Raw genomic sequence first — 24907 nt, 5'->3', positions numbered from 1 at the left:
TATATAGTGACTAGTAATAATGTATTTATATGTAGTGACTAGTAATAATGTATTTATATATAGTGACTGGTAGTAATGTATTTATATATAGTGACCAGTAATACCAGTAATAATGTATTTATATATAGTGACTAGTAATAATGTATTTATATGTAGTGACTAGTAATAATGTATTTATATATAGTGACTAGTAATAATGTATTTATATATAGTGACCAGTAATACCAGTAATAATGTATTTATATATAGTGACTAGTAATAATGTATGTATATATAGTGACTAGTAATACCAGTAATAATGTATTTATATATAGTGACTAGTAATACCACTAATAATGTATTTATATATAGTGACTAGTAATAATGTGTTTATATATAGTGACTAGTAATAATGTATTTATATGTAGTGACTAGTAATACCAGTAATAATGTATTTATATATAGTGACTAGTAATATCAGTAATAATGTATTTATATGTAGTGACTAGTAATACCACTAATAATGTATTTATATATAGTGACTAGTAATAATGTATTTATATATAGAAACTAGTAATACCAGTAATAATGTTTTTATATATAGTGACTAGTAATAATGTATTTATATATAGTGACTAGTAATAATGTATTTATATATAGTGACTAGTAATACCACTAATAATGTATTTATATATAGTGACTAGTAATAATGTATTTATATGTAGTGACTAGTAATACCAGTAATAATGTATTTATATATAGTGACTAGTAATACCAGTAATAATGTATTTATATATAGTGACTAGTAATACCAGTAATGATGTATTTATATATAGTGACTAGTAATACCATGAATAATGTCTTTATATGTAGTGACTAGTAATAATGTATTTATATATAGTGACTACTAATAATGTATTTATATATAGTGACTAGTAATACCAGTAATAATGTATTTATATATAGTGACTAGTAATAATGTATTTATATATAGTGACTAGTAATACCAGTAATAATGTATTTATATATAGTGACTAGTAATACCAGTAATAATGTATTTATATATAGTGACTAGTAATACCAGTAATAATGTATGTATATATAGTGACTAGTAATAATGTATTTGTATATAGTGACTAGTAATAATGTATTTATATATAGAGACTAGTAATAATGTATTTATATATAGTGACCAGTAATACCAGTAATAATGTATTTATATATAGTGACTAGTAATAATGTATGTATATGTAGTGACTAGTAATAATGTATTTATATATAGTGACTAGTAATAATGTATTTATATATAGTGACTAGTAATACCAGTAATAATGTATTTATATATAGTGACTAGTAATACCACTAATAATGTATTTATATATAGTGACTAGTAATAATGTGTTTATATATAGTGACTAGTAATAATGTATTTATATGTAGTGACTAGTAATACCAGTAATAATGTATTTATATATAGTGACTAGTAATATCAGTAATAATGTAGTTATATATAGTGACTAGTAATACCAGTAATAATGTATTTATATATAGTGACTAGTAATAATGTATTTATATATAGTGACTAGTAATACCAGTAATAATGTATTTATATATAGTGACTAGTAATAATGTATTTATATGTAGTGACTAGTAATAATGTATTTATATGTAGTGACTAGTAATACCAGAAATAATGTATTTATATATAGTGACTAGTAATATCAGTAATAATGTATTTATATGTAGTGACTAGTAATACCAGTAATAATGTATTTATATATAGTGACTAGTAATAATGTATTTATATGTAGTGACTAGTGATAATGTATTTATATGTAGTGACTAGTAATACCAGTAATAATGTATTTATATTTAGTGACTAGTAATACCAGTAATAATGTATTTATATATAGTGACTAGTGATACCAGTAATAATGTATTTATATATAGTGACTAGTAATACCAGTCACTAGTAATAATGTATTTATATATAGTGACTAGTAATATCAGTAATAATGTATTTATATGTAGTGACTAGTAATACCAGTAATAATGTATTTATATTTAGTGACTAGTAATACCAGTAATAATGTATTTATATATAGTGACTAGTGATACCAGTAATAATGTATTTATATATAGTGACTAGTAATACCAGTAATAATATATTTATATATAGTGACTAGTAATACCAGTAATAATGTATTTATATATAGTGACTAGTAATATCAGTAATAATGTATTTATATGTAGTGACTAGTAATACCAGTAATAATGTATTTATATATAGTGACTAGTAATAATGTATTTATATGTAGTGACTAGGAATAATGTATTTATATATAGTGACTAGTAATACCAGTAATAATGTATTTATATATAGTGACTAGTAATAATGTATTTATATATAGTGACTAGTAATAATGTATTTATATGTAGTGACTAGTAATAATGTATTTATATGTAGTGACTAGTAATACCAGAAATAATGTATTTATATATAGTGACTAGTAATATCAGTAATAATGTATTTATATGTAGTGACTAGTAATACCAGTAATAATGTATTTATATATAGTGACTAGTAATAATGTATTTATATGTAGTGACTAGTGATAATGTATTTATATGTAGTGACTAGTAATACCAGTAATAATGTATTTATATTTAGTGACTAGTAATACCAGTAATAATGTATTTATATATAGTGACTAGTGATACCAGTAATAATGTATTTATATATAGTGACTAGTAATACCAGTCACTAGTAATAATGTATTTATATATAGTGACTAGTAATATCAGTAATAATGTATTTATATGTAGTGACTAGTAATACCAGTAATAATGTATTTATATTTAGTGACTAGTAATACCAGTAATAATGTATTTATATATAGTGACTAGTGATACCAGTAATAATGTATTTATATATAGTGACTAGTAATACCAGTAATAATATATTTATATATAGTGACTAGTAATACCAGTAATAATGTATTTATATATAGTGACTAGTAATATCAGTAATAATGTATTTATATGTAGTGACTAGTAATACCAGTAATAATGTATTTATATATAGTGACTAGTAATAATGTATTTATATGTAGTGACTAGGAATAATGTATTTATATATAGTGACTAGTAATACCAGTAATAATGTATTTATATATAGTGACTAGTAATAATGTATTTATATATAGTGACTAGTAATACCAGTAATAATGTTTTTATATATAGTGACTAGTAATAATGTATTTATATATAGTGACTAGTAATAATGTATTTATATATAGTGACTAGTAATACCACTAATAATGTATTTATATATAGTGACTAGTAATAATGTATTTATATGTAGTGACTAGTAATACCAGTAATAATGTATTTATATATAGTGACTAGTAATACCAGTAATAATGTATTTATATATAGTGACTAGTAATACCAGTAATGATGTATTTATATATAGTGACTAGTAATACCATGAATAATGTCTTTATATGTAGTGACTAGTAATAATGTATTTATATATAGTGACTACTAATAATGTATTTATATATAGTGACTAGTAATACCAGTAATAATGTATTTATATATAGTGACTAGTAATAATGTATTTATATATAGTGACTAGTAATACCAGTAATAATGTATTTATATATAGTGACTAGTAATACCAGTAATAATGTATTTATATATAGTGACTAGTAATACCAGTAATAATGTATGTATATATAGTGACTAGTAATAATGTATTTGTATATAGTGACTAGTAATAATGTATTTATATATAGAGACTAGTAATAATGTATTTATATATAGTGACCAGTAATACCAGTAATAATGTATTTATATATAGTGACTAGTAATAATGTATGTATATGTAGTGACTAGTAATAATGTATTTATATATAGTGACTAGTAATAATGTATTTATATATAGTGACTAGTAATACCAGTAATAATGTATTTATATATAGTGACTAGTAATACCACTAATAATGTATTTATATATAGTGACTAGTAATAATGTGTTTATATATAGTGACTAGTAATAATGTATTTATATGTAGTGACTAGTAATACCAGTAATAATGTATTTATATATAGTGACTAGTAATATCAGTAATAATGTAGTTATATATAGTGACTAGTAATACCAGTAATAATGTATTTATATATAGTGACTAGTAATAATGTATTTATATATAGTGACTAGTAATACCAGTAATAATGTATTTATATATAGTGACTAGTAATAATGTATTTATATGTAGTGACTAGTAATAATGTATTTATATGTAGTGACTAGTAATACCAGAAATAATGTATTTATATATAGTGACTAGTAATATCAGTAATAATGTATTTATATGTAGTGACTAGTAATACCAGTAATAATGTATTTATATATAGTGACTAGTAATAATGTATTTATATGTAGTGACTAGTGATAATGTATTTATATGTAGTGACTAGTAATACCAGTAATAATGTATTTATATTTAGTGACTAGTAATACCAGTAATAATGTATTTATATATAGTGACTAGTGATACCAGTAATAATGTATTTATATATAGTGACTAGTAATACCAGTCACTAGTAATAATGTATTTATATATAGTGACTAGTAATATCAGTAATAATGTATTTATATGTAGTGACTAGTAATACCAGTAATAATGTATTTATATTTAGTGACTAGTAATACCAGTAATAATGTATTTATATATAGTGACTAGTGATACCAGTAATAATGTATTTATATATAGTGACTAGTAATACCAGTAATAATATATTTATATATAGTGACTAGTAATACCAGTAATAATGTATTTATATATAGTGACTAGTAATATCAGTAATAATGTATTTATATGTAGTGACTAGTAATACCAGTAATAATGTATTTATATATAGTGACTAGTAATAATGTATTTATATGTAGTGACTAGGAATAATGTATTTATATATAGTGACTAGTAATACCAGTAATAATGTATTTATATATAGTGACTAGTAATAATGTATTTATATATAGTGACTAGTAATAATGTATTTATATGTAGTGACTAGTAATAATGTATTTATATATAGTGACTAGTAATACCAGTAATAATGTATTTATATATAGTGACTAGTAATACCAGTAATAATGTGTTTATATATAGTGACTAGTAATACCAGTAATAATGTATTTATATATAGTGACTAGTAATAATGTGTTTATATATAGTGACTAGTAATAATGTATTTATATGTAGTGACTAGGAATAATGTATTTATATGTAGTGACTAGTAATAATGTATTTATATATAGTGACTAGTAATACCAGTAATAATGTATTTATATATAGTGACTAGTAATACCAGTAATAATGTGTTTATATATAGTGACTAGTAATACCAGTAATAATGTATTTATATATAGTGACTAGTAATAATGTATTTATATGTAGTGACTAGTAATACCAGTAATAATGTATTTATATATAGTGACTAGTAATATCAGTAATAATGTATTTATATGTAGTGACTAGTAATACCACTAACAATGTATTTATATATAGTGACTAGTAATAATGTATTTATATATAGTGACTAGTAATAATGTATTTATATATAGTAACTAGTAATACCAGTAATTATGTATTTATATATAGTGACTAGTAATAATGTATTTATATATAGAGACTAGTAATACCAGTAATAATGTATTTATATATAGTGACTAGTAATACCAGTAATGATGTATTTATATATAGTGACTAGTAATACCATGAATAATGTATTTATATGTAGTGACTAGTAATAATGTATTTATATATAGTGACTACTAATAATGTATTTATATATAGTGACTAGTAATACCAGTAATAATGTATTTATATATAGTGACTAGTAATAATGTATTTATATATAGTGACTAGTAATACCAGTAATAATGTATTTATATATAGTGACTAGTAATACCAGTAATAATGTAGTTATATATAGTGACTAGTAATACCAGTAATAATGTATTTATATATAGTGACTAGTAATAATGTATTTATATATAGTGACTAGTAATACCAGTAATAATGTATTTATATATAGTGACTAGTAATAATGTATTTGTATATAGTGACTAGTAATAATGTATTTATATATAGTGACTAGTAATACCAGTAATAATGTATTTATATATAGTGACTAGTAATACCAGTAATAATGTAGTTATATATAGTGACTAGTAATACCAGTAATAATGTATTTATATATAGTGACTAGTAATAATGTATTTATATATAGTGACTAGTAATACCAGTAATAATTTATTTATATATAGTGACTAGTAATACCACTAATAATGTATTTATATATAGTGACTAGTAATAATGTGTTTATATATAGTGACTAGTAATAATGTATTTATATGTAGTGACTAGTAATACCAGAAATAATGTATTTATATATAGTGACTAGTAATATCAGTAAGAATGTATTTATATGTAGTGACTAGTAATACCAGTAATAATGTATTTATATATAGTGACTAGTAATAATGTATTTATATGTAGTGACTAGTAATAATGTATTTATATGTAGTGACTAGTAATACCAGTAATAATGTATTTATATTTAGTGACTAGTAATACCAGTAATAATGTATTTATATATAGTGACTAGTGATACCAGTAATAATGTATTTATATATAGTGACTAGTAATACCAGTAATAATGTATTTATATATAGTGACTAGTAATATCAGTAATAATGTATTTATATGTAGTGACTAGTAATACCAGTAATAATGTATTTATATATAGTGACTAGTAATACCAGTAATAATGTATTTATATATAGTGACTAGTAATACCAGTAATAATTTATTTAAATGTAGTGACTAGGAATAATGTATTTATATATAGTGACTAGTAATACCAGTAATAATGTATTTATATATAGTGACTAGTAATAATGTATTTATATATAGTGACTAGTAATAATGTATTTATATGTAGTGACTAGTAATGATGTATTTATATATAGTGACTAGTAATACCAGTAATAATGTGTTTATATATAGTGACTAGTAATACCAGTAATAATGTATTTATATATAGTGACTAGTAATAATGTATTTATATATAGTGACTAGTAATAATGTATTTATATGTAGTGACTAGGAATAATGTATTTATATATAGTGACTAGTAATACCAGTAATAATGTATTTATATATAGTGACTAGTAATACCAGTAATAATGTGTTTATATATAGTGACTAGTAATACCAGTAATAATGTATTTATATGTAGTGACTAGTAATACCAGTAATAATGTATTTATATGTAGTGACTAGTAATACCAGTAATAATGTATTTATATATAGTGACTAGTAATACCAGTAATAATGTATTTATATATAGTGACTAGTAATACCAGTAATAATGTGTTTATATATAGTGACTAGTAATACCAGTAATAATGTATTTATATGTAGTGACTAGTAATACCAGTAATAATGTATTTATATATAGTGACTAGTAATACCAGTAATAATGTGTTTATATATAGTGACTAGTAATACCAGTAATAATGTATTTATATGTAGTGACTAGTAATACCAGTAATAATGTATTTATATATAGTGACTAGTAATACCAGTAATAATGTATTTATATATAGTGACTAGTAATAATGTATTTATATATAGTGACTAGTAATACCAGTAATAATGTATTTATATATAGTGACTAGTAATATCAGTAATAATGTATTTATATATAGTGACTAGTAATAATGTATTTATATATAGTGACTAGTAATAATGTATTTATATATAGTGACTAGTAATATCAGTAATAATGTGTTTATATATAGTGACTAGTAATAATGTATTTATATATAGTGACTAGTAATACCAGTAATAATGTATTTATATATAGTGACTAGTAATACCAGTAATAATGTATTTATATATAGTGACTAGTAATACCAGTAATAATGTATATATATATAGTGACTAGTAATACCAGTAATTATGTATTTATATATAGTGACTAGTAATAATGTATTTATATATAGTGACTAGTAATACCAGTAATAATGTATTTATATATAGTGACTAGTAATATCAGTAATAATGTGTGTTGTTTCCCTAATGGCTGTTGTTCTGTTGATCCGTGTTCTGTGCTCTGTTGTTGTGTTGTTCTGATTTCTGTTCTGTTCTTGTAGGGTGAAATCGGTCTGGACGGTGAAAAGGTGAGATAAATATTTCATTAGGTATTATTTATTGATTTTCAGATCTGGGCAGCGTGGGACTCGAGGTAGATTCTGTGTTATTGCTGAGTGTGTGTGTTTTCAGGGAGAGATCGGAGCTGAGGGGACGAAGGGTGTGGCCGGCCTCGCTGGACGCAACGGGACAGACGGACAGAAGGGGAAGATCGGACGCATCGGCGCTCCCGGCTGCAAAGGAGATCCAGGAGACAGGGTATGTTCTGAGAAACCTGACTAGATCCAGGAGACAGGGTATGTTCTGAGAAACCTGACTAGATCCAGGAGACAGGGTATGTTCTGAGAAACCTGACTAGATCCATTTAATTGTGTTCTCAACAAACCTGAATTCTACTTCAAGTAAACCAACCCTTGAAATCATGTTGTTGATTTGTGGTTGAAATCTGGTTGCAATGAGTGTACATTGATCACTATTTTCCGTGTGTGTGTGTGTGTGTGTGTGTGTGTCTGACAACAGGGTCCTGATGGTCACCCAGGAGACGCGGGCAATGGTGGACTTCCTGGAACAGACGGAGAGAAGGTACGCGTTTGAGATCAAACAGAATTTTAATAACAAAATTACAACGCCTCGTTTGCTGCTTGGACCCTAGTTATACAATCACTGTGTTTGTGTCTCCAGGGAGATCCCGGTCGACCAGGAAGCACAGGCCCCCTCGGTCCGGTGGGAGAGGCTGGACCTAAGGTAAACAGGAAGTCACTGCACACGATATGATGTTACTTGATGATGTTCCGTACAGCTCTGACATCAGAGGGATCATCCCTGACCTCTGTTGCTCTCCACGGCTCGTCTCTGGTTGTTAGGCCAGGGACCCGATAGAAAGGTTAGAGGTCAAAGTTAGAGGTCAAAGGGTAAATAACCTTGTTGTCTTCCTCCTCCTCAGGGTGAGAGAGGGAGTCCCGGCTCGCCTGGCTTCCCTGGAGCCAAAGGAACACCCGTAAGAAGCTCTACTCCGCACATACTACAACACTCTAACTGGCACAACAATGTAAAATACTGTATGTCAGATAATAATTTGTGTGTCTCTTCTAGGGAACTATTGGAGGCCCAGGAGACAAGGGAGAACTGGTGAGACCCTCTGAAACTCTGCATGATGCCACAGGCAACGCGTTCTAGGGAAACTAGCTCTGTGTCTCAATATTGTCTGAACGTTGTGGCCATAGTCTAATGGTTTCTGTCTCTTAACGGTTGTGTAATGTTTCTCTGATGGTTGTTGGGTTGTTGTGTTTGTAGGGGAGAAGAGGAGACTTTGGGTCAAAGGGGACCCCGGGACCAGACGGAGTTAAAGGAGACAAGGTATGACACAACATCGCTCACACACACTTGCTCTCACACACACACACACACACACACACACACACTTTCACTCGCTCAGACACACACACACCCCCTACCTGCCTGTGTTGTCCTTCTGTGTTTCAGGGCGAGGCAGGACCTGAGGGGCTGAGAGGACTACCAGGTGAAGTAGGAAACAAAGGAACCAAGGGGGACAACGGACTCCCGGGGCCACGCGGGCCCCCCGGTACTTCAGGAGCGGCAGGGAAGAACGTAGGTCACAGCTTCACCAGTCCGATCACAATGCTTTCCTAATGTTCTTGTCTTCCTGTATGTGTGTGTGTGTACATGGTCATGTTATGGTGATATGGTGGCAATTTACAGTAACCACGGGGATGGCATCATAATGTTTCTATGGTAACCACTATCTGTGTAACAGGGTACCCGTGGCGACCCCGGTGATGCCGGACCGAGAGGAGACCCCGGCCTGGCAGGACCAAAGGTGTGTGTGTGTTTGTCTGAGTGTGTGTGTAGTTTGTGTGTGTGTGTTTGTCTGAGTGTGTGTGTAGTTGTGTGTGTGTGTGTGTGTGTGTGTGTGTGTGTGTAGTTGTGTGTGTGTGTTTGTCTGAGTGTGTGTGTAGTTGTGTGTGTTTGTCTGAGTGTGTGTGTAGTTGTGTGTGTGTGTGTTTGTCTGAGTGTGTATGTAGTTGTGTGTGTTTGTCTGAGTGTGTGTGTGTGTGTGTAGTTGTGTGTGTGTGTGTGTTTGTCTGAGTGTGTGTGTGTGTGTGTGTGTTTGTCTGAGTGTGTGTGTGTGTGTTTGTCTGAGTGTGTGTGTAGTTGTGTGTGTGTGTGTCTATCTGAGTGTGTGTGTGTGTCTATCTGAGTGTGTGTGTAGTTGTGTGTGTGTGTGTTTGTCTGAGACTCAGTGACGAGGAGCAGGATGAACTGCAGATGTTACAGATGAGTGAGATACAAAAGACAACAGAGAAGTTTAACGATCTTCTAGCTGTTGTGGAAGTCAACCTGATATTGCTGTTGACTTCATGCATGGCTGTGACTCTATCTTTAATGCAGGAGGTTCCCCAAACTCAGTTATCGGGACCTCGAGGGGGGCATGTTTTGGGTTTTTGTCCCTAGCACTACACAGCTGATTCAAATGATCAACTAATCATCAAGCTATTGATCATTTGAATCAGATGTGGAGTGCTAAGGGACATGCCCCCAGGCGGACCCAGGACCGAGTTTGGGAACCCTAATGTGACTGTTTTGACTGTGTTGTGATTGATTGATCTCTGTACTGATCGATTGATTTCTGTGCTGCTGTAGGGCGACGTGGGAAGAGCTGGCTTCAGTTACCCAGGACCAAGAGGACCAACGGTACGCGCACACACACACACACACACACACACACACCAGTGGAGGCTGGTGACTTGAGCAATTTACAAGGATGGGAGAACCACAGTATAGACGAGGACTGCACGGAGATGACAAAGCAGGAATGGGAATGAGAAGGCTACTTAGTGTTGGGAAGGGATCACATCGGTGATTGAATGAGGTATAAATTGAGGTGTGTCAGAGGCTTCAGTCTGGAATGGTAGATCGGCAGAAGTTGAATGTGCAGGTAGAGATACTGGGGTGCAAAGGAGCAAGATAAATAAATACCAGCATGGGGATGAGGTAGGTAGATAGATGGGCTGTTTACAGATAGGCTAAGTACAGGTGCAGTGATCTGTGAACTGCTCTGACAGCTGGTGCTTAAAGACATTTAAGGACAATTATGGAAAGAGTTTTTGCTTGTGTCTGTCGGGAGTGATGCACTCTGGTGTGAAACACAGAGAAATTGTGCGCGATTTGACAAATCATGAGGCAAAGAAGTCAGCCTCAAAAACAGTGGCCTACTTTGTCCCTGTTTTTAACTTGGACTCAATAGGCCTTATTTTTTATTAAATACGCCCTTAGATTGCAATATCTACAAAGATAACATGTGGAATTGTTTTTAACATTTAGCCATTTGATTGGGATTTCAGGACCCCTGTAGATATAAATAGATATAAAATATTTGAAAGAACGTAGAATTAGGCTTTTACTACTATAGCACATAGAAACAAATTGAATAACACATTCAGAAATGGCAAAACAGAAAGTTTACAGCTCATCACACCCAGTGGCTCTGGGTCTGTTTACAGCTCATCACACCCAGTGACTCTGGGTCTGTTTACAGCTCATCACACCCAGTGGCTCTGGGTCTGTTTACAGCTCATCACACCCAGTGACTCTGGGTCTGTTTACAGCTCATCACACCCAGTGACTCTGGGTCTGTTTACAGCTCATCACACCCAGTGGCTCTGGGTCTGTTTACAGCTCATCACACCCAGTGACTCTGGGTCTGTTTACAGCTCATCACACCCAGTGGCTCTGGGTCTGTTTACAGCTCATCACACCCAGTGGCTCTGGGTCTGTTTACAGCTCATCACACCCAGTGGCTCTGGGTCTGTTTACAGCTCATCACACTCAGTGGCTCTGGGTCTGTTTACAGCTCATCACATCCACTTATGTATTTGGTGAATATATTTGAATATATTTAGTATAGTTTATTGAGTAGGATGGTTCCCTGACACACACACACTCCCTAACAGCCTAACACTCTCTCTAACACACCGTCTGACCCTGTGTGTATTCAGGGTGAACGTGGGGAGAAGGGCGGTCCAGGGCCCAGAGGAGGCAGAGGAGACTGTGGCCCCAAGGGAGGACCAGGGGGAAAGGGAACATCTGGAGAGGAGGGAGAACCAGGGCCTCAGGGAGAACCTGGATTCAGAGGACCAAGAGGAGTGGGTGGACGAGACGTACGTACACAAGCACCCACGCATACACACACAGACAGTACTTCCACACGGGGTGTGTGTGTTTGAGTGTGTGTGTGTTATAATCTGTGTATGAAAGCATCTCCTTTCTCTCTACAGGGAGATCCAGGTCCTGAGGGAGATCCTGGCCTCACAGTAAGAACCTCTATCCCTCTATCCCCTCTCACTCTACTCCTCTATCCCCTCTCCCTCTACCCAATCTATCCCCTCTACCCCTCTCCATCTATCCCCCCTATCCATCTATCCCCCTCTATCCATATATCCCCCCTATCCATCTATCCCCCCTATCCATCTATCCCCCTCTATCCATCTATCCCCCCTATCCATCTATCCCCTCTATCCATCTATCCCCTCTACCCCTCTCCATCTATCCCCCTCTATCCATCTATCCCCCCTATCCATCTATCCCCCCTATCCATCTATCCCCTCTATCCATCTATCCCCTCTATCCATCTATCCCCCCTCCCTCTATCCCTCTCTCCCCTCTCCCTATCCCTCTCTCCCCTCTCCCTATCCCTCAATCCCCTCTATCCCTCTCCCTATCCTTCAATCCCCTCTATCCCTCTCTCCCCTCTCCCTCTATCCCTCTCTCCATTCCTCTATCCCTCAATCCCCTCTATCCCTCTCCCTATCCTTCAATCCCCTCTATCCCTCTCTCCCCTCTCCCTCTATCCCTCTCTCCATTCCTCTATCCCTCAATCCCCTCTATCCCTCTCTCTCCATTCCTCTATCCTCTCAATCCCCTCTATCCCTCTCTCCCCTCTCCCTATCCCTCTATCCTTCAATCCCCTCTATCCCTCTTTTGTCATCCCTCTCAGAGAAAGGTCTTGTGATGAAATGTGATGTTTTCATTGTAGGAATGTGATGTTATGAACTACATCAGAGAGACCTGTGGCTGCTGTGGTGAGTTATTCAGACACACACACACATTCACACAAACCACACACACACACAACAGCCTGAATCCACGTGTCACATGCCTCCGACTGAGACCTGGTCAGCAGATAATGGCCCTGAATTAACAGGGTGGAATGACGAGGCGAACAAAACTTAGTGTTCAGTATTAGGCATTAATATTAGTATTATAATGAATAGTGGTATTAATATTAGTATTCATTTCAGTATTAGGCATTAATATTAGTATTATAATGAATAGTGGTATTAATATTAGTATTCATTTCAGTATTAGGCATTAATATTAGTATTAGAATTAATAGTGGTATTAATATTAGTAATTTCAGTATTAGTATTAATTTTAGTATTAGTATGAATTTCAGTATTAGTATGAATTTCAGTATTAGTATTAATTTCAGTATTCGTATGAATTTCAGTATTAGTATTAATTTCAGTATTAGTATTAATTTCAGTATTAGTATTAATTTCAGTATTAGTATTAATTTCAGTATTAGTATTAATTTCAGTATTAGTATTACTCCAAGATGTATTAAATTATACAGTAGTTATATTTTTTTCATGTTTTGTCATTACAAGTGCATTGTAGTATTTTTCACATTCCAAAAAAATGAAGGCCTCAAGTTCAAAAAGCTATCTCCATACATCTGCAGAATCCGCTAATTACCTCTCAGTAACAGTCAAATAACTAGTGTGTATAACCTGAGACTATTCAATCAGTATAGAAGCGAGTGTATAACAACAACAGCTATTTGTCGTGTAAAACCGTCAAATTGGACCGTAAAGGTTAACATGACATTATAGAGAGCTCAGTGTACTAGCGGTGTCAATTTCCATTAAGCTACACACGGCTTTGTGTTAAATAACGCTAGAAACGTCACAATATTAACCATCAACACATGAGACAAGAGTACCGGAAACCCAATAGCCTAGAGCTAGCTAGCGCTTAGCAAAACACATTTCCTGTTAGCATAATGCTAGCGAACTGTTAAATGCTATTTTCTTACAAATAAACATGTTTAACACATTCTATCTTCACTTTGCATATGTACATATTTTACCTGAAGTTAACTGAGCCTTCGTTTATAGAAAATAAACCCAATAGGAGCTAAAAAAAAATATTGTTGAAAGAGTCTAAAAAGTTTGTGTGCCATCTTGTTCACTTTGCTTACATGTAAACCATTAGCATCCTAGCGAACCTCTATTACATAAAATGGTGAAAATACCAACCAGTTTATCACTCGGTTTCAAACTCCCTTCAATTACCTTCAAATATCACCAAGCTCATGGACTACAGTGCTGTCAGAAACAATTCACACCCCTTTACTCTTTCCACATTTAGTTGTGATACAGCCTGCATTTAAAATTGATTAAATTGAGAATTTGTGCCCTGTACTGTGTTGTCCGTGCAGACTGTGAGAAAGCAGACGAACACACCATTAACCCCTGTACTGTGTTGTCCGTGCAGACTGTGAGAAAGCAGACCATTAACCCCTGTACTGTGTTGTCCGTGCAGACTGTGAGAAAGCAGACCATTAACCCCTGTACTGTGTTGTCCGTGCAGACTGTGAGAAAGCAGACCATTAACCCCTGTACTGTGTTGTCCGTGCAGACTGTGAGAAAGCAGACCATTAACCCCTGTACTGTGTTGTCCGTGCAGACTGTGAGAAAGCAGACCATTAACCCCTGTACTGTGTTGTCCGTGCAGACTGTGAGAAAGCAGACCATTAACCCCTGTACTGTGTTGTCCGTGCAGACTGTGAGAAAGCAGACCATTAACCCCTGTACTGTGTTGTCCGTGCAGACTGTGAGAAAGCAGACCATTAACCCCGGTACTGTGTTGTCCGTGCAGACTGTGAGAAGCGGTGTGGGGCGCTGGACATCGTGTTTGTGATTGACAGCTCAGAGTCCGTTGGTCTCGCCAACTTCACTCTGGAGAAGAACTTTGTGATCAACACCATCAACAGACTGGGATCTATGGCCAAGGACCCCAACTCAGAGACAGGTACACACACACACACACACACACACACACACACACACACACACACACACACACTACTATTTGTGCGGTGTTAGTTCAGATTCTGATCAATAGATCAATAGATAACTTCTCCTGCTAGTACCGATTGTGTAGAATGTAAAGTACTTTTTCTCTCTGGTGACTCCGGCATACCCCCCCGCAGGTACCAGAGTGGGGGTGGTACAGTACAGTCACAGTGGAACCTTCCAGGCCATCAGGCTCAATGACTCCAAGATCGACTCCCTGTCTGCCTTCAAGGTATGTGATTTTTTTATTTATTTAACCTTTATTTAACCAGGCAAGTCTGTTAAGAACAAATTCTTATTTACAATGGCGACCTAGGAACAGTGGGTTAACTGCCTGTTCAGGGGCAGAACGACAGATTTGTACCTTGTCAGCTTGGGGATTTGAACTTCCAACCTTCCGGTTACTAGTCCAACACTCTAACCACTAGGCTACCCTGCCGCCCCAATTGTGGCTTCAAGGTAGTGGGCTGCATTCCCTGGTGGGTCCGACAGAACTCATTGTAGCGCGTTCCGCATTTTTCACGCTGCGGGCGGGCGAGCGAGCGAGCGAGCGAGCTAGTCAGACATATGACTTTGGGAGTTAAATATTTTTTGTTGTCCCGCAGATCATTTGGAAACGGTCATCTTTCTGCTTTGTATGCGTTAGCCTTTTGTATTAAAACCTTTGTCACCTTATTCACACTTAGCATTCGCTGCTTCAACCTCTGCTGCGGCTACCGCTCCTCTCCTAGTTGGGCTCCTCTCATTGAAATAGAGTAGGCTGCCTACGAATCACTGGCAGTTATATTTCCTAGGAAATTAATTTAGACTATTAGACTATAGTTTACTACTGTGTCTGTAAATACATATTGATAATGTAAAGTTAAATAAAGGTTAAATACATTTTAAAAAATAGAAAAGAAGGAGTCGAGGTGCAATCAAAAAATGTGATCATCATTGAAAAGGAACAGGCTACTAGCATATAGGAGTTTAGCCGTAGGAGGACGATTAGCATATAGGATTTAGCCCTAGGAGGACGATTAGCATATGGGAGTTTAGCCGTAGGAGGACGATTAGCACATAGGATTTAGCCGTAGGAGGACGATTAGCATATAGGATTTAGCCGTAGGAGGACGATTAGCATATAGGATTTAGCCGTAGGAGGACGATTAGCATATAGGATTTAGCCCTAGGAGGACGATTAGCATATGGGAGTTTAGCCGTAGGAGGACGATTAACATATAGGATTTAGCCGTAGGAGGACGATTAGCATATAGGATTTAGCCGCAGGAGGACGATTAGCATATAAGATTTAGCCGTAGGAGGACGATTAGCATATAGGATTTAGCCGTAGGAGGACGATTAGCATATAGGATTTAGCCCTAGGAGGACGATCAGCATATAGGATTTAGCCGTAGGAGGACGATTAGCATACAGGATTTAGCCCTAGGAGGACGATTAGCATACAGGATTTAGCCATAGGAGGACGATTAGCATATAGGATTTAGCCCTAGGAGAACGATCAGCATATAGGATTTAGCCATAGGAGGACGATTAGCATATAGGATTTAACCTTAGGAGGACGATCAGCATATAGGATTTAGCCGCAGGAGGACGATTAGCATATAGGATTTAGCCGCAGGAGGACGATTAGCATATAGGATTTAGCCGTAGGAGGACGATTAGCATATAGGATTTAGCCGTAGGAGGACGACCAGCATATAGGATTTAGCCCTAGGAGGACGATTAGCATACAGGATTTAGCCATAGGAGGACGATTAGCATATAGGATTTAGCCCTAGGAGGACGATCAGCATATAGGATTTAGCCGTAGGAGGACGATTAGCATACAGGATTTAGCCCTAGGAGGATGATTAGCATACAGGATTTAGCCATAGGAGGACGATTAGCATATAGGATTTAGCCCTAGGAGAACGATCAGCATATAGGATTTAGCCATAGGAGGACGATTAGCATATAGGATTTAACCTTAGGAGGACGATCAGCATATAGGATTTAGCCGTAGGAGGATGATCAGCATATAGGATTTAGCCGTAGGAGGGCGATTAGCATATAGGATTTAGCCGTAGGAGGACGATTAGCATATAGGATTTAGCCGCAGGAGGACGATTAGCATATAGGAGTTTAGCCGTAGGAGGACGATTAGCATATAGGAGTTTAGCCGTAGGAGGACGATTAGCATATAGGAGTTTAGCCGTAGGAGGACGATTAGCATATAGGATTTAGCCCCAGGAGGACGATTAGCATATGGGAGTTTAGCTGCAGGAGGACGATTAGCATATAGGATTTAGCCGCAGGAGGACGATTAGCATATAGGATTTAGCCGTAGGAGGACGATTAGCATATAGGATTTACCCGCAGGAGGACGATTAGCATATAGGATTTAGCCGTAGGAGGACGATTAGCATATAGGATTTAGCCGTAGGAGGACGATTAGCATATAGGATTTAGCCGAAGGAGGGCGATTAGCATATAGGAGTTTAGCCGTAGGAGGACGATTAGCATATAGGAGTTTAGCCGTAGGAGGACGATTAGCATATAGGATTTTGCCATAGGAGGACGATTAGCATATAGGATTTAGCCGTAGGAGGACGATCAGCATATAGGATTTAGCCGTAGGAGGACGATTCGCATATAGGATTTAGCCGTAGAAGGACGATTAGCATATATGATTTAGCCGTAGGAGGACGATTAGCATATAGGATTTAGCCTCCCTTTAGGAGGACGATTAGCATATAGGATTTAATCGTCCTACTTCAAGGTACTATAACAATAATAACAATAATAAACTATATACCAATAATATGTGACTCCCTGTCTGTCTTGAAGTGGAGCGACACACAAGTCTAACAAGTCTAACTGAAGACTTGTAGCGGGCGACACAGTCTTGTGGTGTTCAGATCGCCTGAGTTTGACCTTCGAACCCAGACTGAGACATAAACACACACACCCCCGCCCTCCCTCGGCCCGACCCTTTGCAGGATGAGACCTGAAGACTTGCATTAACTCCCCGAGCTCAGTGGGCTAACACCTTCCCACCCTGTCCGTCTGTCTTCAGGATGCAGTGAAGCGTCTGGAGTGGATAGCCGGGGGGACGTGGACCCCGTCAGCGCTAAAGTACGCCTACGACCACCTGATCAAGGACAGCCGCCGAGCTAAAGCCAACGTCACCGTGGTGGTCATCACAGACGGACGGTTCGACCCCAGGGACGATGACTCACTGCTCACATACCTCTGCAGGTACCAGACCCGGGAGCTGGAGCTGTGCGTGTGTTGTGGGGGGTGTGGATGGTTTTGTGTGTGTGTGTGTGTCGAGGGGGGACACATGTTTTATCAGCTGTGTGTGCCACCTATCTTATGATTTGTGTGTGTGTGTGCGTGCGTGCGTGCGTGCGTGCGTGTGTGTGCGTGCGTGCGTGTGTGAGCAGCGACCCCAGTGTGGACGTGAGCGCTATAGGTATAGGGGACATGTTTGACCAGATAGAAGAGAATGAGAGCCTGAAGAGTATAGCCTGTCAGAGAGACGGTAGGGTGCTGGGGATGAGGCGCTTCGCTGATCTGGTGGCAGAGGAGTTCATCGACAAGATAGAGACCGTGCTCTGCCCAGGTACACACACACACACCTACAGTATGTACACACACACACACACACACCTAAACACACACATTCTCTTGTACACTTAGTACTTGTATAACAGAGATAAATGATGAATACTTCTCTCTTAGACCCTGTGATCGTGTGTCCTGACCTTCCCTGTAAAACTGGTAAGATCATTCTGATACATACTATAACAGATACATACTATAATAACAGATTCATACTATAATAATAGATACATACTATAACAGATTCATACTATAATAGATACATACTATAATAATAGATACATACTATAATAGATACATACTATAATAATAGATACATACTATAATAGATACATACTATAATAGATACATACTATAATAGATACATACTATAATAGATACATACTATAATAATAGATACATACTATAATAGATACATACTATAATAATAGATACATACTATAATAGATACATACTATAATAGATACATACTATAATAGATACATACTATAATAGATACATACTATAACAGATTCATACTATAATAATAGATACATACTATAACAGATACATACTATAATAGATACATACTATAATAGATACATACTATAATAGATACATACTATAATAGATACATACTATAACAGATTCATACTATAACAGATACATACTATAATAATAGATACATACTATAACAGATACATACTATAATAGATACATACTATAACAGATTCATACTATAACAGATACATACTATAATAATAGATACATACTATAATAGATTCATACTATAACAGATTCATACTATAATAGATACATACTATAATAGATACATACTATAACAGATTCATACTATAATAGATACATACTATAATAGATACATACTATAATAGATACATACTATAACAGATACATACTATAATAATAGATACATACTATAATAGATTCATACTATAATAATAGATACATACTATAATAGATTCATACTATAATAATAGATACATACTATAATAGATTCATACTATAATAGATACATACTATAATAATAGATACATACTATAATAGATTCATACTATAATAATAGATACATACTATAACAGATTCATACTATAATAGATACATACTATAATAGATACATACTATAACAGATTCATACTATAATAGATACATACTATAATAGATACATACTATAATAACAGATTCATACTATAATAGATGAAAAGGTTTATCCAATAGCTGTGTGTGTCCCTTCAATGTGTGTGTGTCCCTTCAATGTGTGTGTGTCCCTTCAACGTGACAACGTGTGTGTGTGTCTTCAACCTGTGTGTGTGTGTTTCAGAGCCAGCGGTGGCCAGCTGTGTCCAGCGCCCTGTGGACCTTGTGTTCATGCTGGACGGGTCAGAGAGGATGGGAGTGGAGAACCACCGCCGAGCCAAGGAGTTCATCGAGAACGTGGCGCGCCGCCTCACCCTGGCCAACGGCCAATCAGACGACAGGAACGCCCGCGTGGCCCTGCTGCAGTACGGCGGCCAGTCAGAACAGAGGGTGGAGTTTTCGCTCACGCACAATCTGACGGTGATCGCTGATTCGCTGGCAGGGATGAGCTACATGGACTCCGCCTCCTCTCTGGGCAGCGCCATCATACACGCTGTCAACAACCTGGTGATGTCACAGGTACAGTCAGATCCTTCATTAATGGCACCCCTGATAAAGATGAGCAAAAACCCCTGAATGAAATAAATCATTCAAATACTGAGCTACATTGTATTCTCCAAAAAATTATATCGTATATATAAACATTAAAAATAGCTCATTAAGATGGGGTCAAAATGATGGCCCTCCCGTTTTAAATATTCTAGCACCCTCCCCTGTTCAATACTCCAGCACCCTCCCCTGTTCAATACTCCAGCACCCTCCCCTGTTCAATACTCCAGCACCCTCCCCTGTTCAATACTCCAGCACCCTCCCCTGTTCAATACTCCAGCACCCTCCCCTGTTCAATACTCCAGCACCCTCCCCAGGTTTCAATACTCCAGCACCCTCCCCTGTTCAATACTCCAGCACCCTCCCCTGTTCAATACTCCAGCACCCTCCCCTGTTTCAATACTCCAGCACCCTCCCCTGTTCAATACTCCAGCACCCTCCCCTGTTCAATACTCCAGCACCCTCCCCTGTTCAATACTCCAGCACCCTCCCCAGGTTTCAATATTCCAGCACCCTCCCCTGTTCAATACTCCAGCACCCTCCCCTGTTCAATACTCCAGCACCCTCCCCAGGTTTCAATACTCCAGCACCCTCCCCTGTTCAATACTCCAGCACCCTCCCCTGTTCAATACTCCAGCACCCTCCCCTGTTTCAATACTCCAGCACCCTCCCCTGTTCAATACTCCAGCACCCTCCCCTGTTCAATACTCCAGCACCCTCCCCTGTTCAATACTCCAGCACCCTCCCCTGTTCAATACTCCAGCACCCTCCCCTGTTCAATACTCCAGCACCCTCCCCTGTTCAATACTCCAGCACCCTCCCCTGTTTTCAATACTCCAGCACCCTCCCCTGTTCAATACTCCAGCACCCTCCCCTGTTCAATACTCCAGCACCCTCCCCTGTTCAATACTCCAGCACCCTCCCCTGTTCAATACGCCAGCACCCTCCCCTGTTCAATACTCCAGCACCCTCCCCTGTTTTCAATACTCCAGCACCCTCCCCTGTTCAATACTCCAGCACCCTCCCCTGTTCAATACTCCAGCACCCTCCCCTGGTTTCAATACTCCAGCACCCTCCCCTGTTCAATACTCCAGCACCCTCCCCAGGTTTCAATACTCCAGCACCCTCCCCTGTTTTCAATACTCCAGCACCCTCCCCTGTTCAATACTCCAGCACCCTCCCCTGTTTTCAATACTCCAGCACCCTCCCCTGTTTCAATACTCCAGCACCCTCCCCTGTTCAATACTCCAGCACCCTCCCCTGTTCAATACTCCAGCACCCTCCCCTGTTCAATACTCCAGCACCCTCCCCTGTTCAATACTCCAGCACCCTCCCCTGTTTTCAATACTCCAGCACCCTCCCCTGTTTCAATACTCCAGCACCCTCCCCTGTTTCAATACTCCAGCACCCTCCCCTGTTCAATACTCCAGCACCCTCCCCTGTTCAATACTCCAGCACCCTCCCCTGTTCAATACTCCAGCACCCTCCCCAGGTTTCAATACTCCAGCACCCTCCCCAGGTTTCAATACTCCAGCACCCTCCCCAGGTTTCAATATTCCAGCACCCTCCCCAGGTTTCAATATTCCAGCACCCTCCCCAGGTTTCAATACTCCAGCACCCTCCCCTGTTTTCAATACTCCAGCACCCTCCCCAGGTTTCAATACTCCAGCACCCTCCCCAGGTTTCAATACTCCAGCACCCTCCCCAGGTTTCAATACTCCAGCACCCTCCCCAGGTTTCAATATTCCAGCACCCTCCCCAGGTTTCAATACTCCAGCACCCTCCCCAGGTTTCAATACTCCAGCACCCTCCCCAGGTTTCAATACTCCAGCACCCTCCCCAGGTTTCAATACTCCAGCACCCTCCCCTGTTCAATACTCCAGCACCCTCCCCAGGTTTCAATACTCTAGCACCCTCCCCAGGTTTCAATTAGCACCTTCTCACTGTTTTCAATACTACAGGGAAGCCTCCTGGCAGTCCCAATGCTGTATAACTGTACTGTCTCTCTGTGTGGTCTACAGGGAAGCCTCCTGGCAGTCCTAATGCTGTATAACTGTACTGTCTCTCTGTGTGGTCTACAGGGAAGCCTCCTGGCAGTCCCAATGCTGTATAACTGTACTGTCTCTCTGTGTGGTCTACAGGGCAGTCTTAATGCTGTATAACTGTACTGTCTCTCTGTGTGGTCTACAGGGAAGCCTCCTGGCAGTCCTAATGCTGTATAACTGTACTGTCTCTCTGTGTGGTCTACAGGGCAGTCTTAATGCTGTATAACTGTACTGTCTCTCTGTGTGGACTACAGGGCAGTCCTAATGCTGTATAACTGTACTGTCTCTCTGTGTGGTCTACAGGGAAGCCTCCTGGCAGTCCTAATGCTGTATAACTGTACTGTCTCTCTGTGTGGTCTACAGGGCAGTCCTAATGCTGTATAACTGTACTGTCTCTCTGTGTGGTCTACAGGGCAGTCTTAATGCTGTATAACTGTACTGTCTCTCTGTGTGGTCTACAGGGCAGTCTTAATGCTGTATAACTGTACTGTCTCTCTGTGTGGTCTACAGGGCAGCCGCCTGGCAGTCCTAATGCTGTATAACTGTACTGTCTCTCTGTGTGGTCTACAGGGCAGCCGCCTGGCACGTCGTAACGCTGAACTGTCCTTCGTCTTTATCACCGACGGCATCACCGCGGGCGACAGCCTGGAGGAGGGTGTCTCAGCCATGCGGCGGGCCGAGGGCATTCCCACGGTGATCGCCATGGGGACCGACACGGACCAGGAAGTGCTGAGGAAGGTTGCCCTGGGAGACACGTCAGCCATCTTTAGAGGAGAGGACTACGCCACGCTGGGGAAACCCACATTCCTAGAACGCTTCATCCGCTGGGTCTGCTAATCAGCTAACCAGCTAAGCAGCTAACCAGCTCGTTAGAGCTAACCAGCTGTGTTCTAACTAGCTGTTAAAGCTGTAGTCCGTAAGAATCTTTTCAGTTATGAAAAATAAACAAAAGGGTGTTCTCTGGGTTTTGAATTAAAGTCATATGGTGCTCTGTGATTTTCCAGGTTTTAGCAAAATTGCAAAACTTGGAAGCTAAACTTCTAGCTCGTCCGAAAGACACAATAGCCTCCAGATTGTTGAATCTTTTAAATTAGTTAAATGACAGATTCCAACATGAACTAGATAAGCACAAACAACCAAAGCCTCTCTTATCAGAGAGTTACTGATATTGAATGTGTACAATGTTACAGCTGTAGGTCAATTGTTGTTGTTGTTGTTGTTGATTTTTGTGTTTTTCTATAAGAGATCCCTCTCTGTGAGGCCTATATCAGTACGTTTGTATTGTACACTAAATGTGATATTCTAGTGGAAGGAGTTACACACAGTGTCTCGCAAAACAGTCTTAACTTTTCAAACAGTCTTAACTTTTCAAACAGTCTTAACTTTTCAAACAGTCTTAACTTTAAATAGGCTTTGACTTACAAAGTCGTTATGTTTTCAAACAGTTTTATAGTTTTTAATTTCAGTGAAAGTGTCTCTTATCTGTTATTATTCTAGATCAGACAGTCATTTAGACATCTCTCTCACACACACACACACACACACACACAGATCGGTAGTTACATATATCCAACACACCTACACCTATACCCAACACACATACACAGAAACTCAAACACACACACAGATCACACTGAAATGCATTTGTTGTAAACTGAAAATGATGTAATAAAGCCAGCTGTGGTGTAACCAGACCTGTGTGTGTGTGTGTGTGTATGCGCGCATCTGCACCTGGTTTTAATTTGTTAGCTGTGAACCATATGTATCCTGTCTGGAGGTTTACCAGACCTGGGTTGCTGTTGTCAATTAAATACTTATTCTCTGGATATTGGAGTATCTTTACCACAAAACACCACAACACACCAGAACAACACACCACAAGACTCCAGAACACACCACAAGACTCCAGAACACACCACAAGACACCAGAACACACCACATCAACACACCACACTTCCCCACCCCTACACACCTCGCCACACCACCCACAACAACACACCACCCCACACACCAATGCAATCTGGTTTCCGAGCTGGTCATGGGTGCACCTCAGCCACGCTCAAGGTCCTAAACGATATCATAACCACCATCGATAAGAGACATTACTGTGCAGCCGTATTCATTGACCTGGCCAAGGCTTTCGACTCTGTCAATCACCACATTCTTATCGGCAGACTTGACAGCCTTGGTTTCTCAAATTATTGCC

The 24907-nt window shown here is 37.5% G+C and overlaps 1 protein-coding gene across 4 annotated transcripts in view; it reads left to right on the top strand.

The window, feature by feature from the left end:
• The window catches only part of col6a2 (collagen, type VI, alpha 2), a 42045-nt gene extending 17650 nt beyond the window's left edge, over positions 1–24395 (top strand). For 3 of the 4 annotated variants that reach the window (XM_031806708.1, XM_031806709.1, XM_031806710.1), the window contains 20 exons: positions 8213–8239; positions 8343–8468; positions 8730–8792; positions 8892–8954; positions 9154–9207; positions 9303–9338; positions 9504–9566; positions 9693–9818; positions 9985–10047; positions 10872–10922; positions 12227–12388; positions 12506–12541; positions 13264–13309; positions 15171–15323; positions 15505–15599; positions 18426–18607; positions 18796–18974; positions 19094–19132; positions 20292–20626; positions 23272–23678. In XM_031806708.1, the coding sequence (XP_031662568.1) occupies positions 8213–8239; positions 8343–8468; positions 8730–8792; positions 8892–8954; positions 9154–9207; positions 9303–9338; positions 9504–9566; positions 9693–9818; positions 9985–10047; positions 10872–10922; positions 12227–12388; positions 12506–12541; positions 13264–13309; positions 15171–15323; positions 15505–15599; positions 18426–18607; positions 18796–18974; positions 19094–19132; positions 20292–20626; positions 23272–23538 (2166 nt within the window). In that variant the 3' untranslated portion in view covers positions 23539–23678. Of the gene's footprint in view, positions 1–8212; positions 8240–8342; positions 8469–8729; positions 8793–8891; positions 8955–9153; positions 9208–9302; positions 9339–9503; positions 9567–9692; positions 9819–9984; positions 10048–10871; positions 10923–12226; positions 12389–12505; positions 12542–13263; positions 13310–15170; positions 15324–15504; positions 15600–18425; positions 18608–18795; positions 18975–19093; positions 19133–20291; positions 20627–23271 lie in introns of all 4 variants that reach the window. The other variant, XM_031806707.1, reaches the window with a different exon arrangement.
• Positions 24396–24907: the final 512 nt, after the last annotated feature.

Source organism: Oncorhynchus kisutch, linkage group LG27 (genome assembly GCF_002021735.2).
Source record: "Oncorhynchus kisutch isolate 150728-3 linkage group LG27, Okis_V2, whole genome shotgun sequence".
In the NCBI taxonomy this organism is placed as follows: Eukaryota; Metazoa; Chordata; class Actinopteri; order Salmoniformes; family Salmonidae; genus Oncorhynchus; species Oncorhynchus kisutch.
This window is presented reverse-complemented; position numbering and strand designations above follow the sequence as displayed.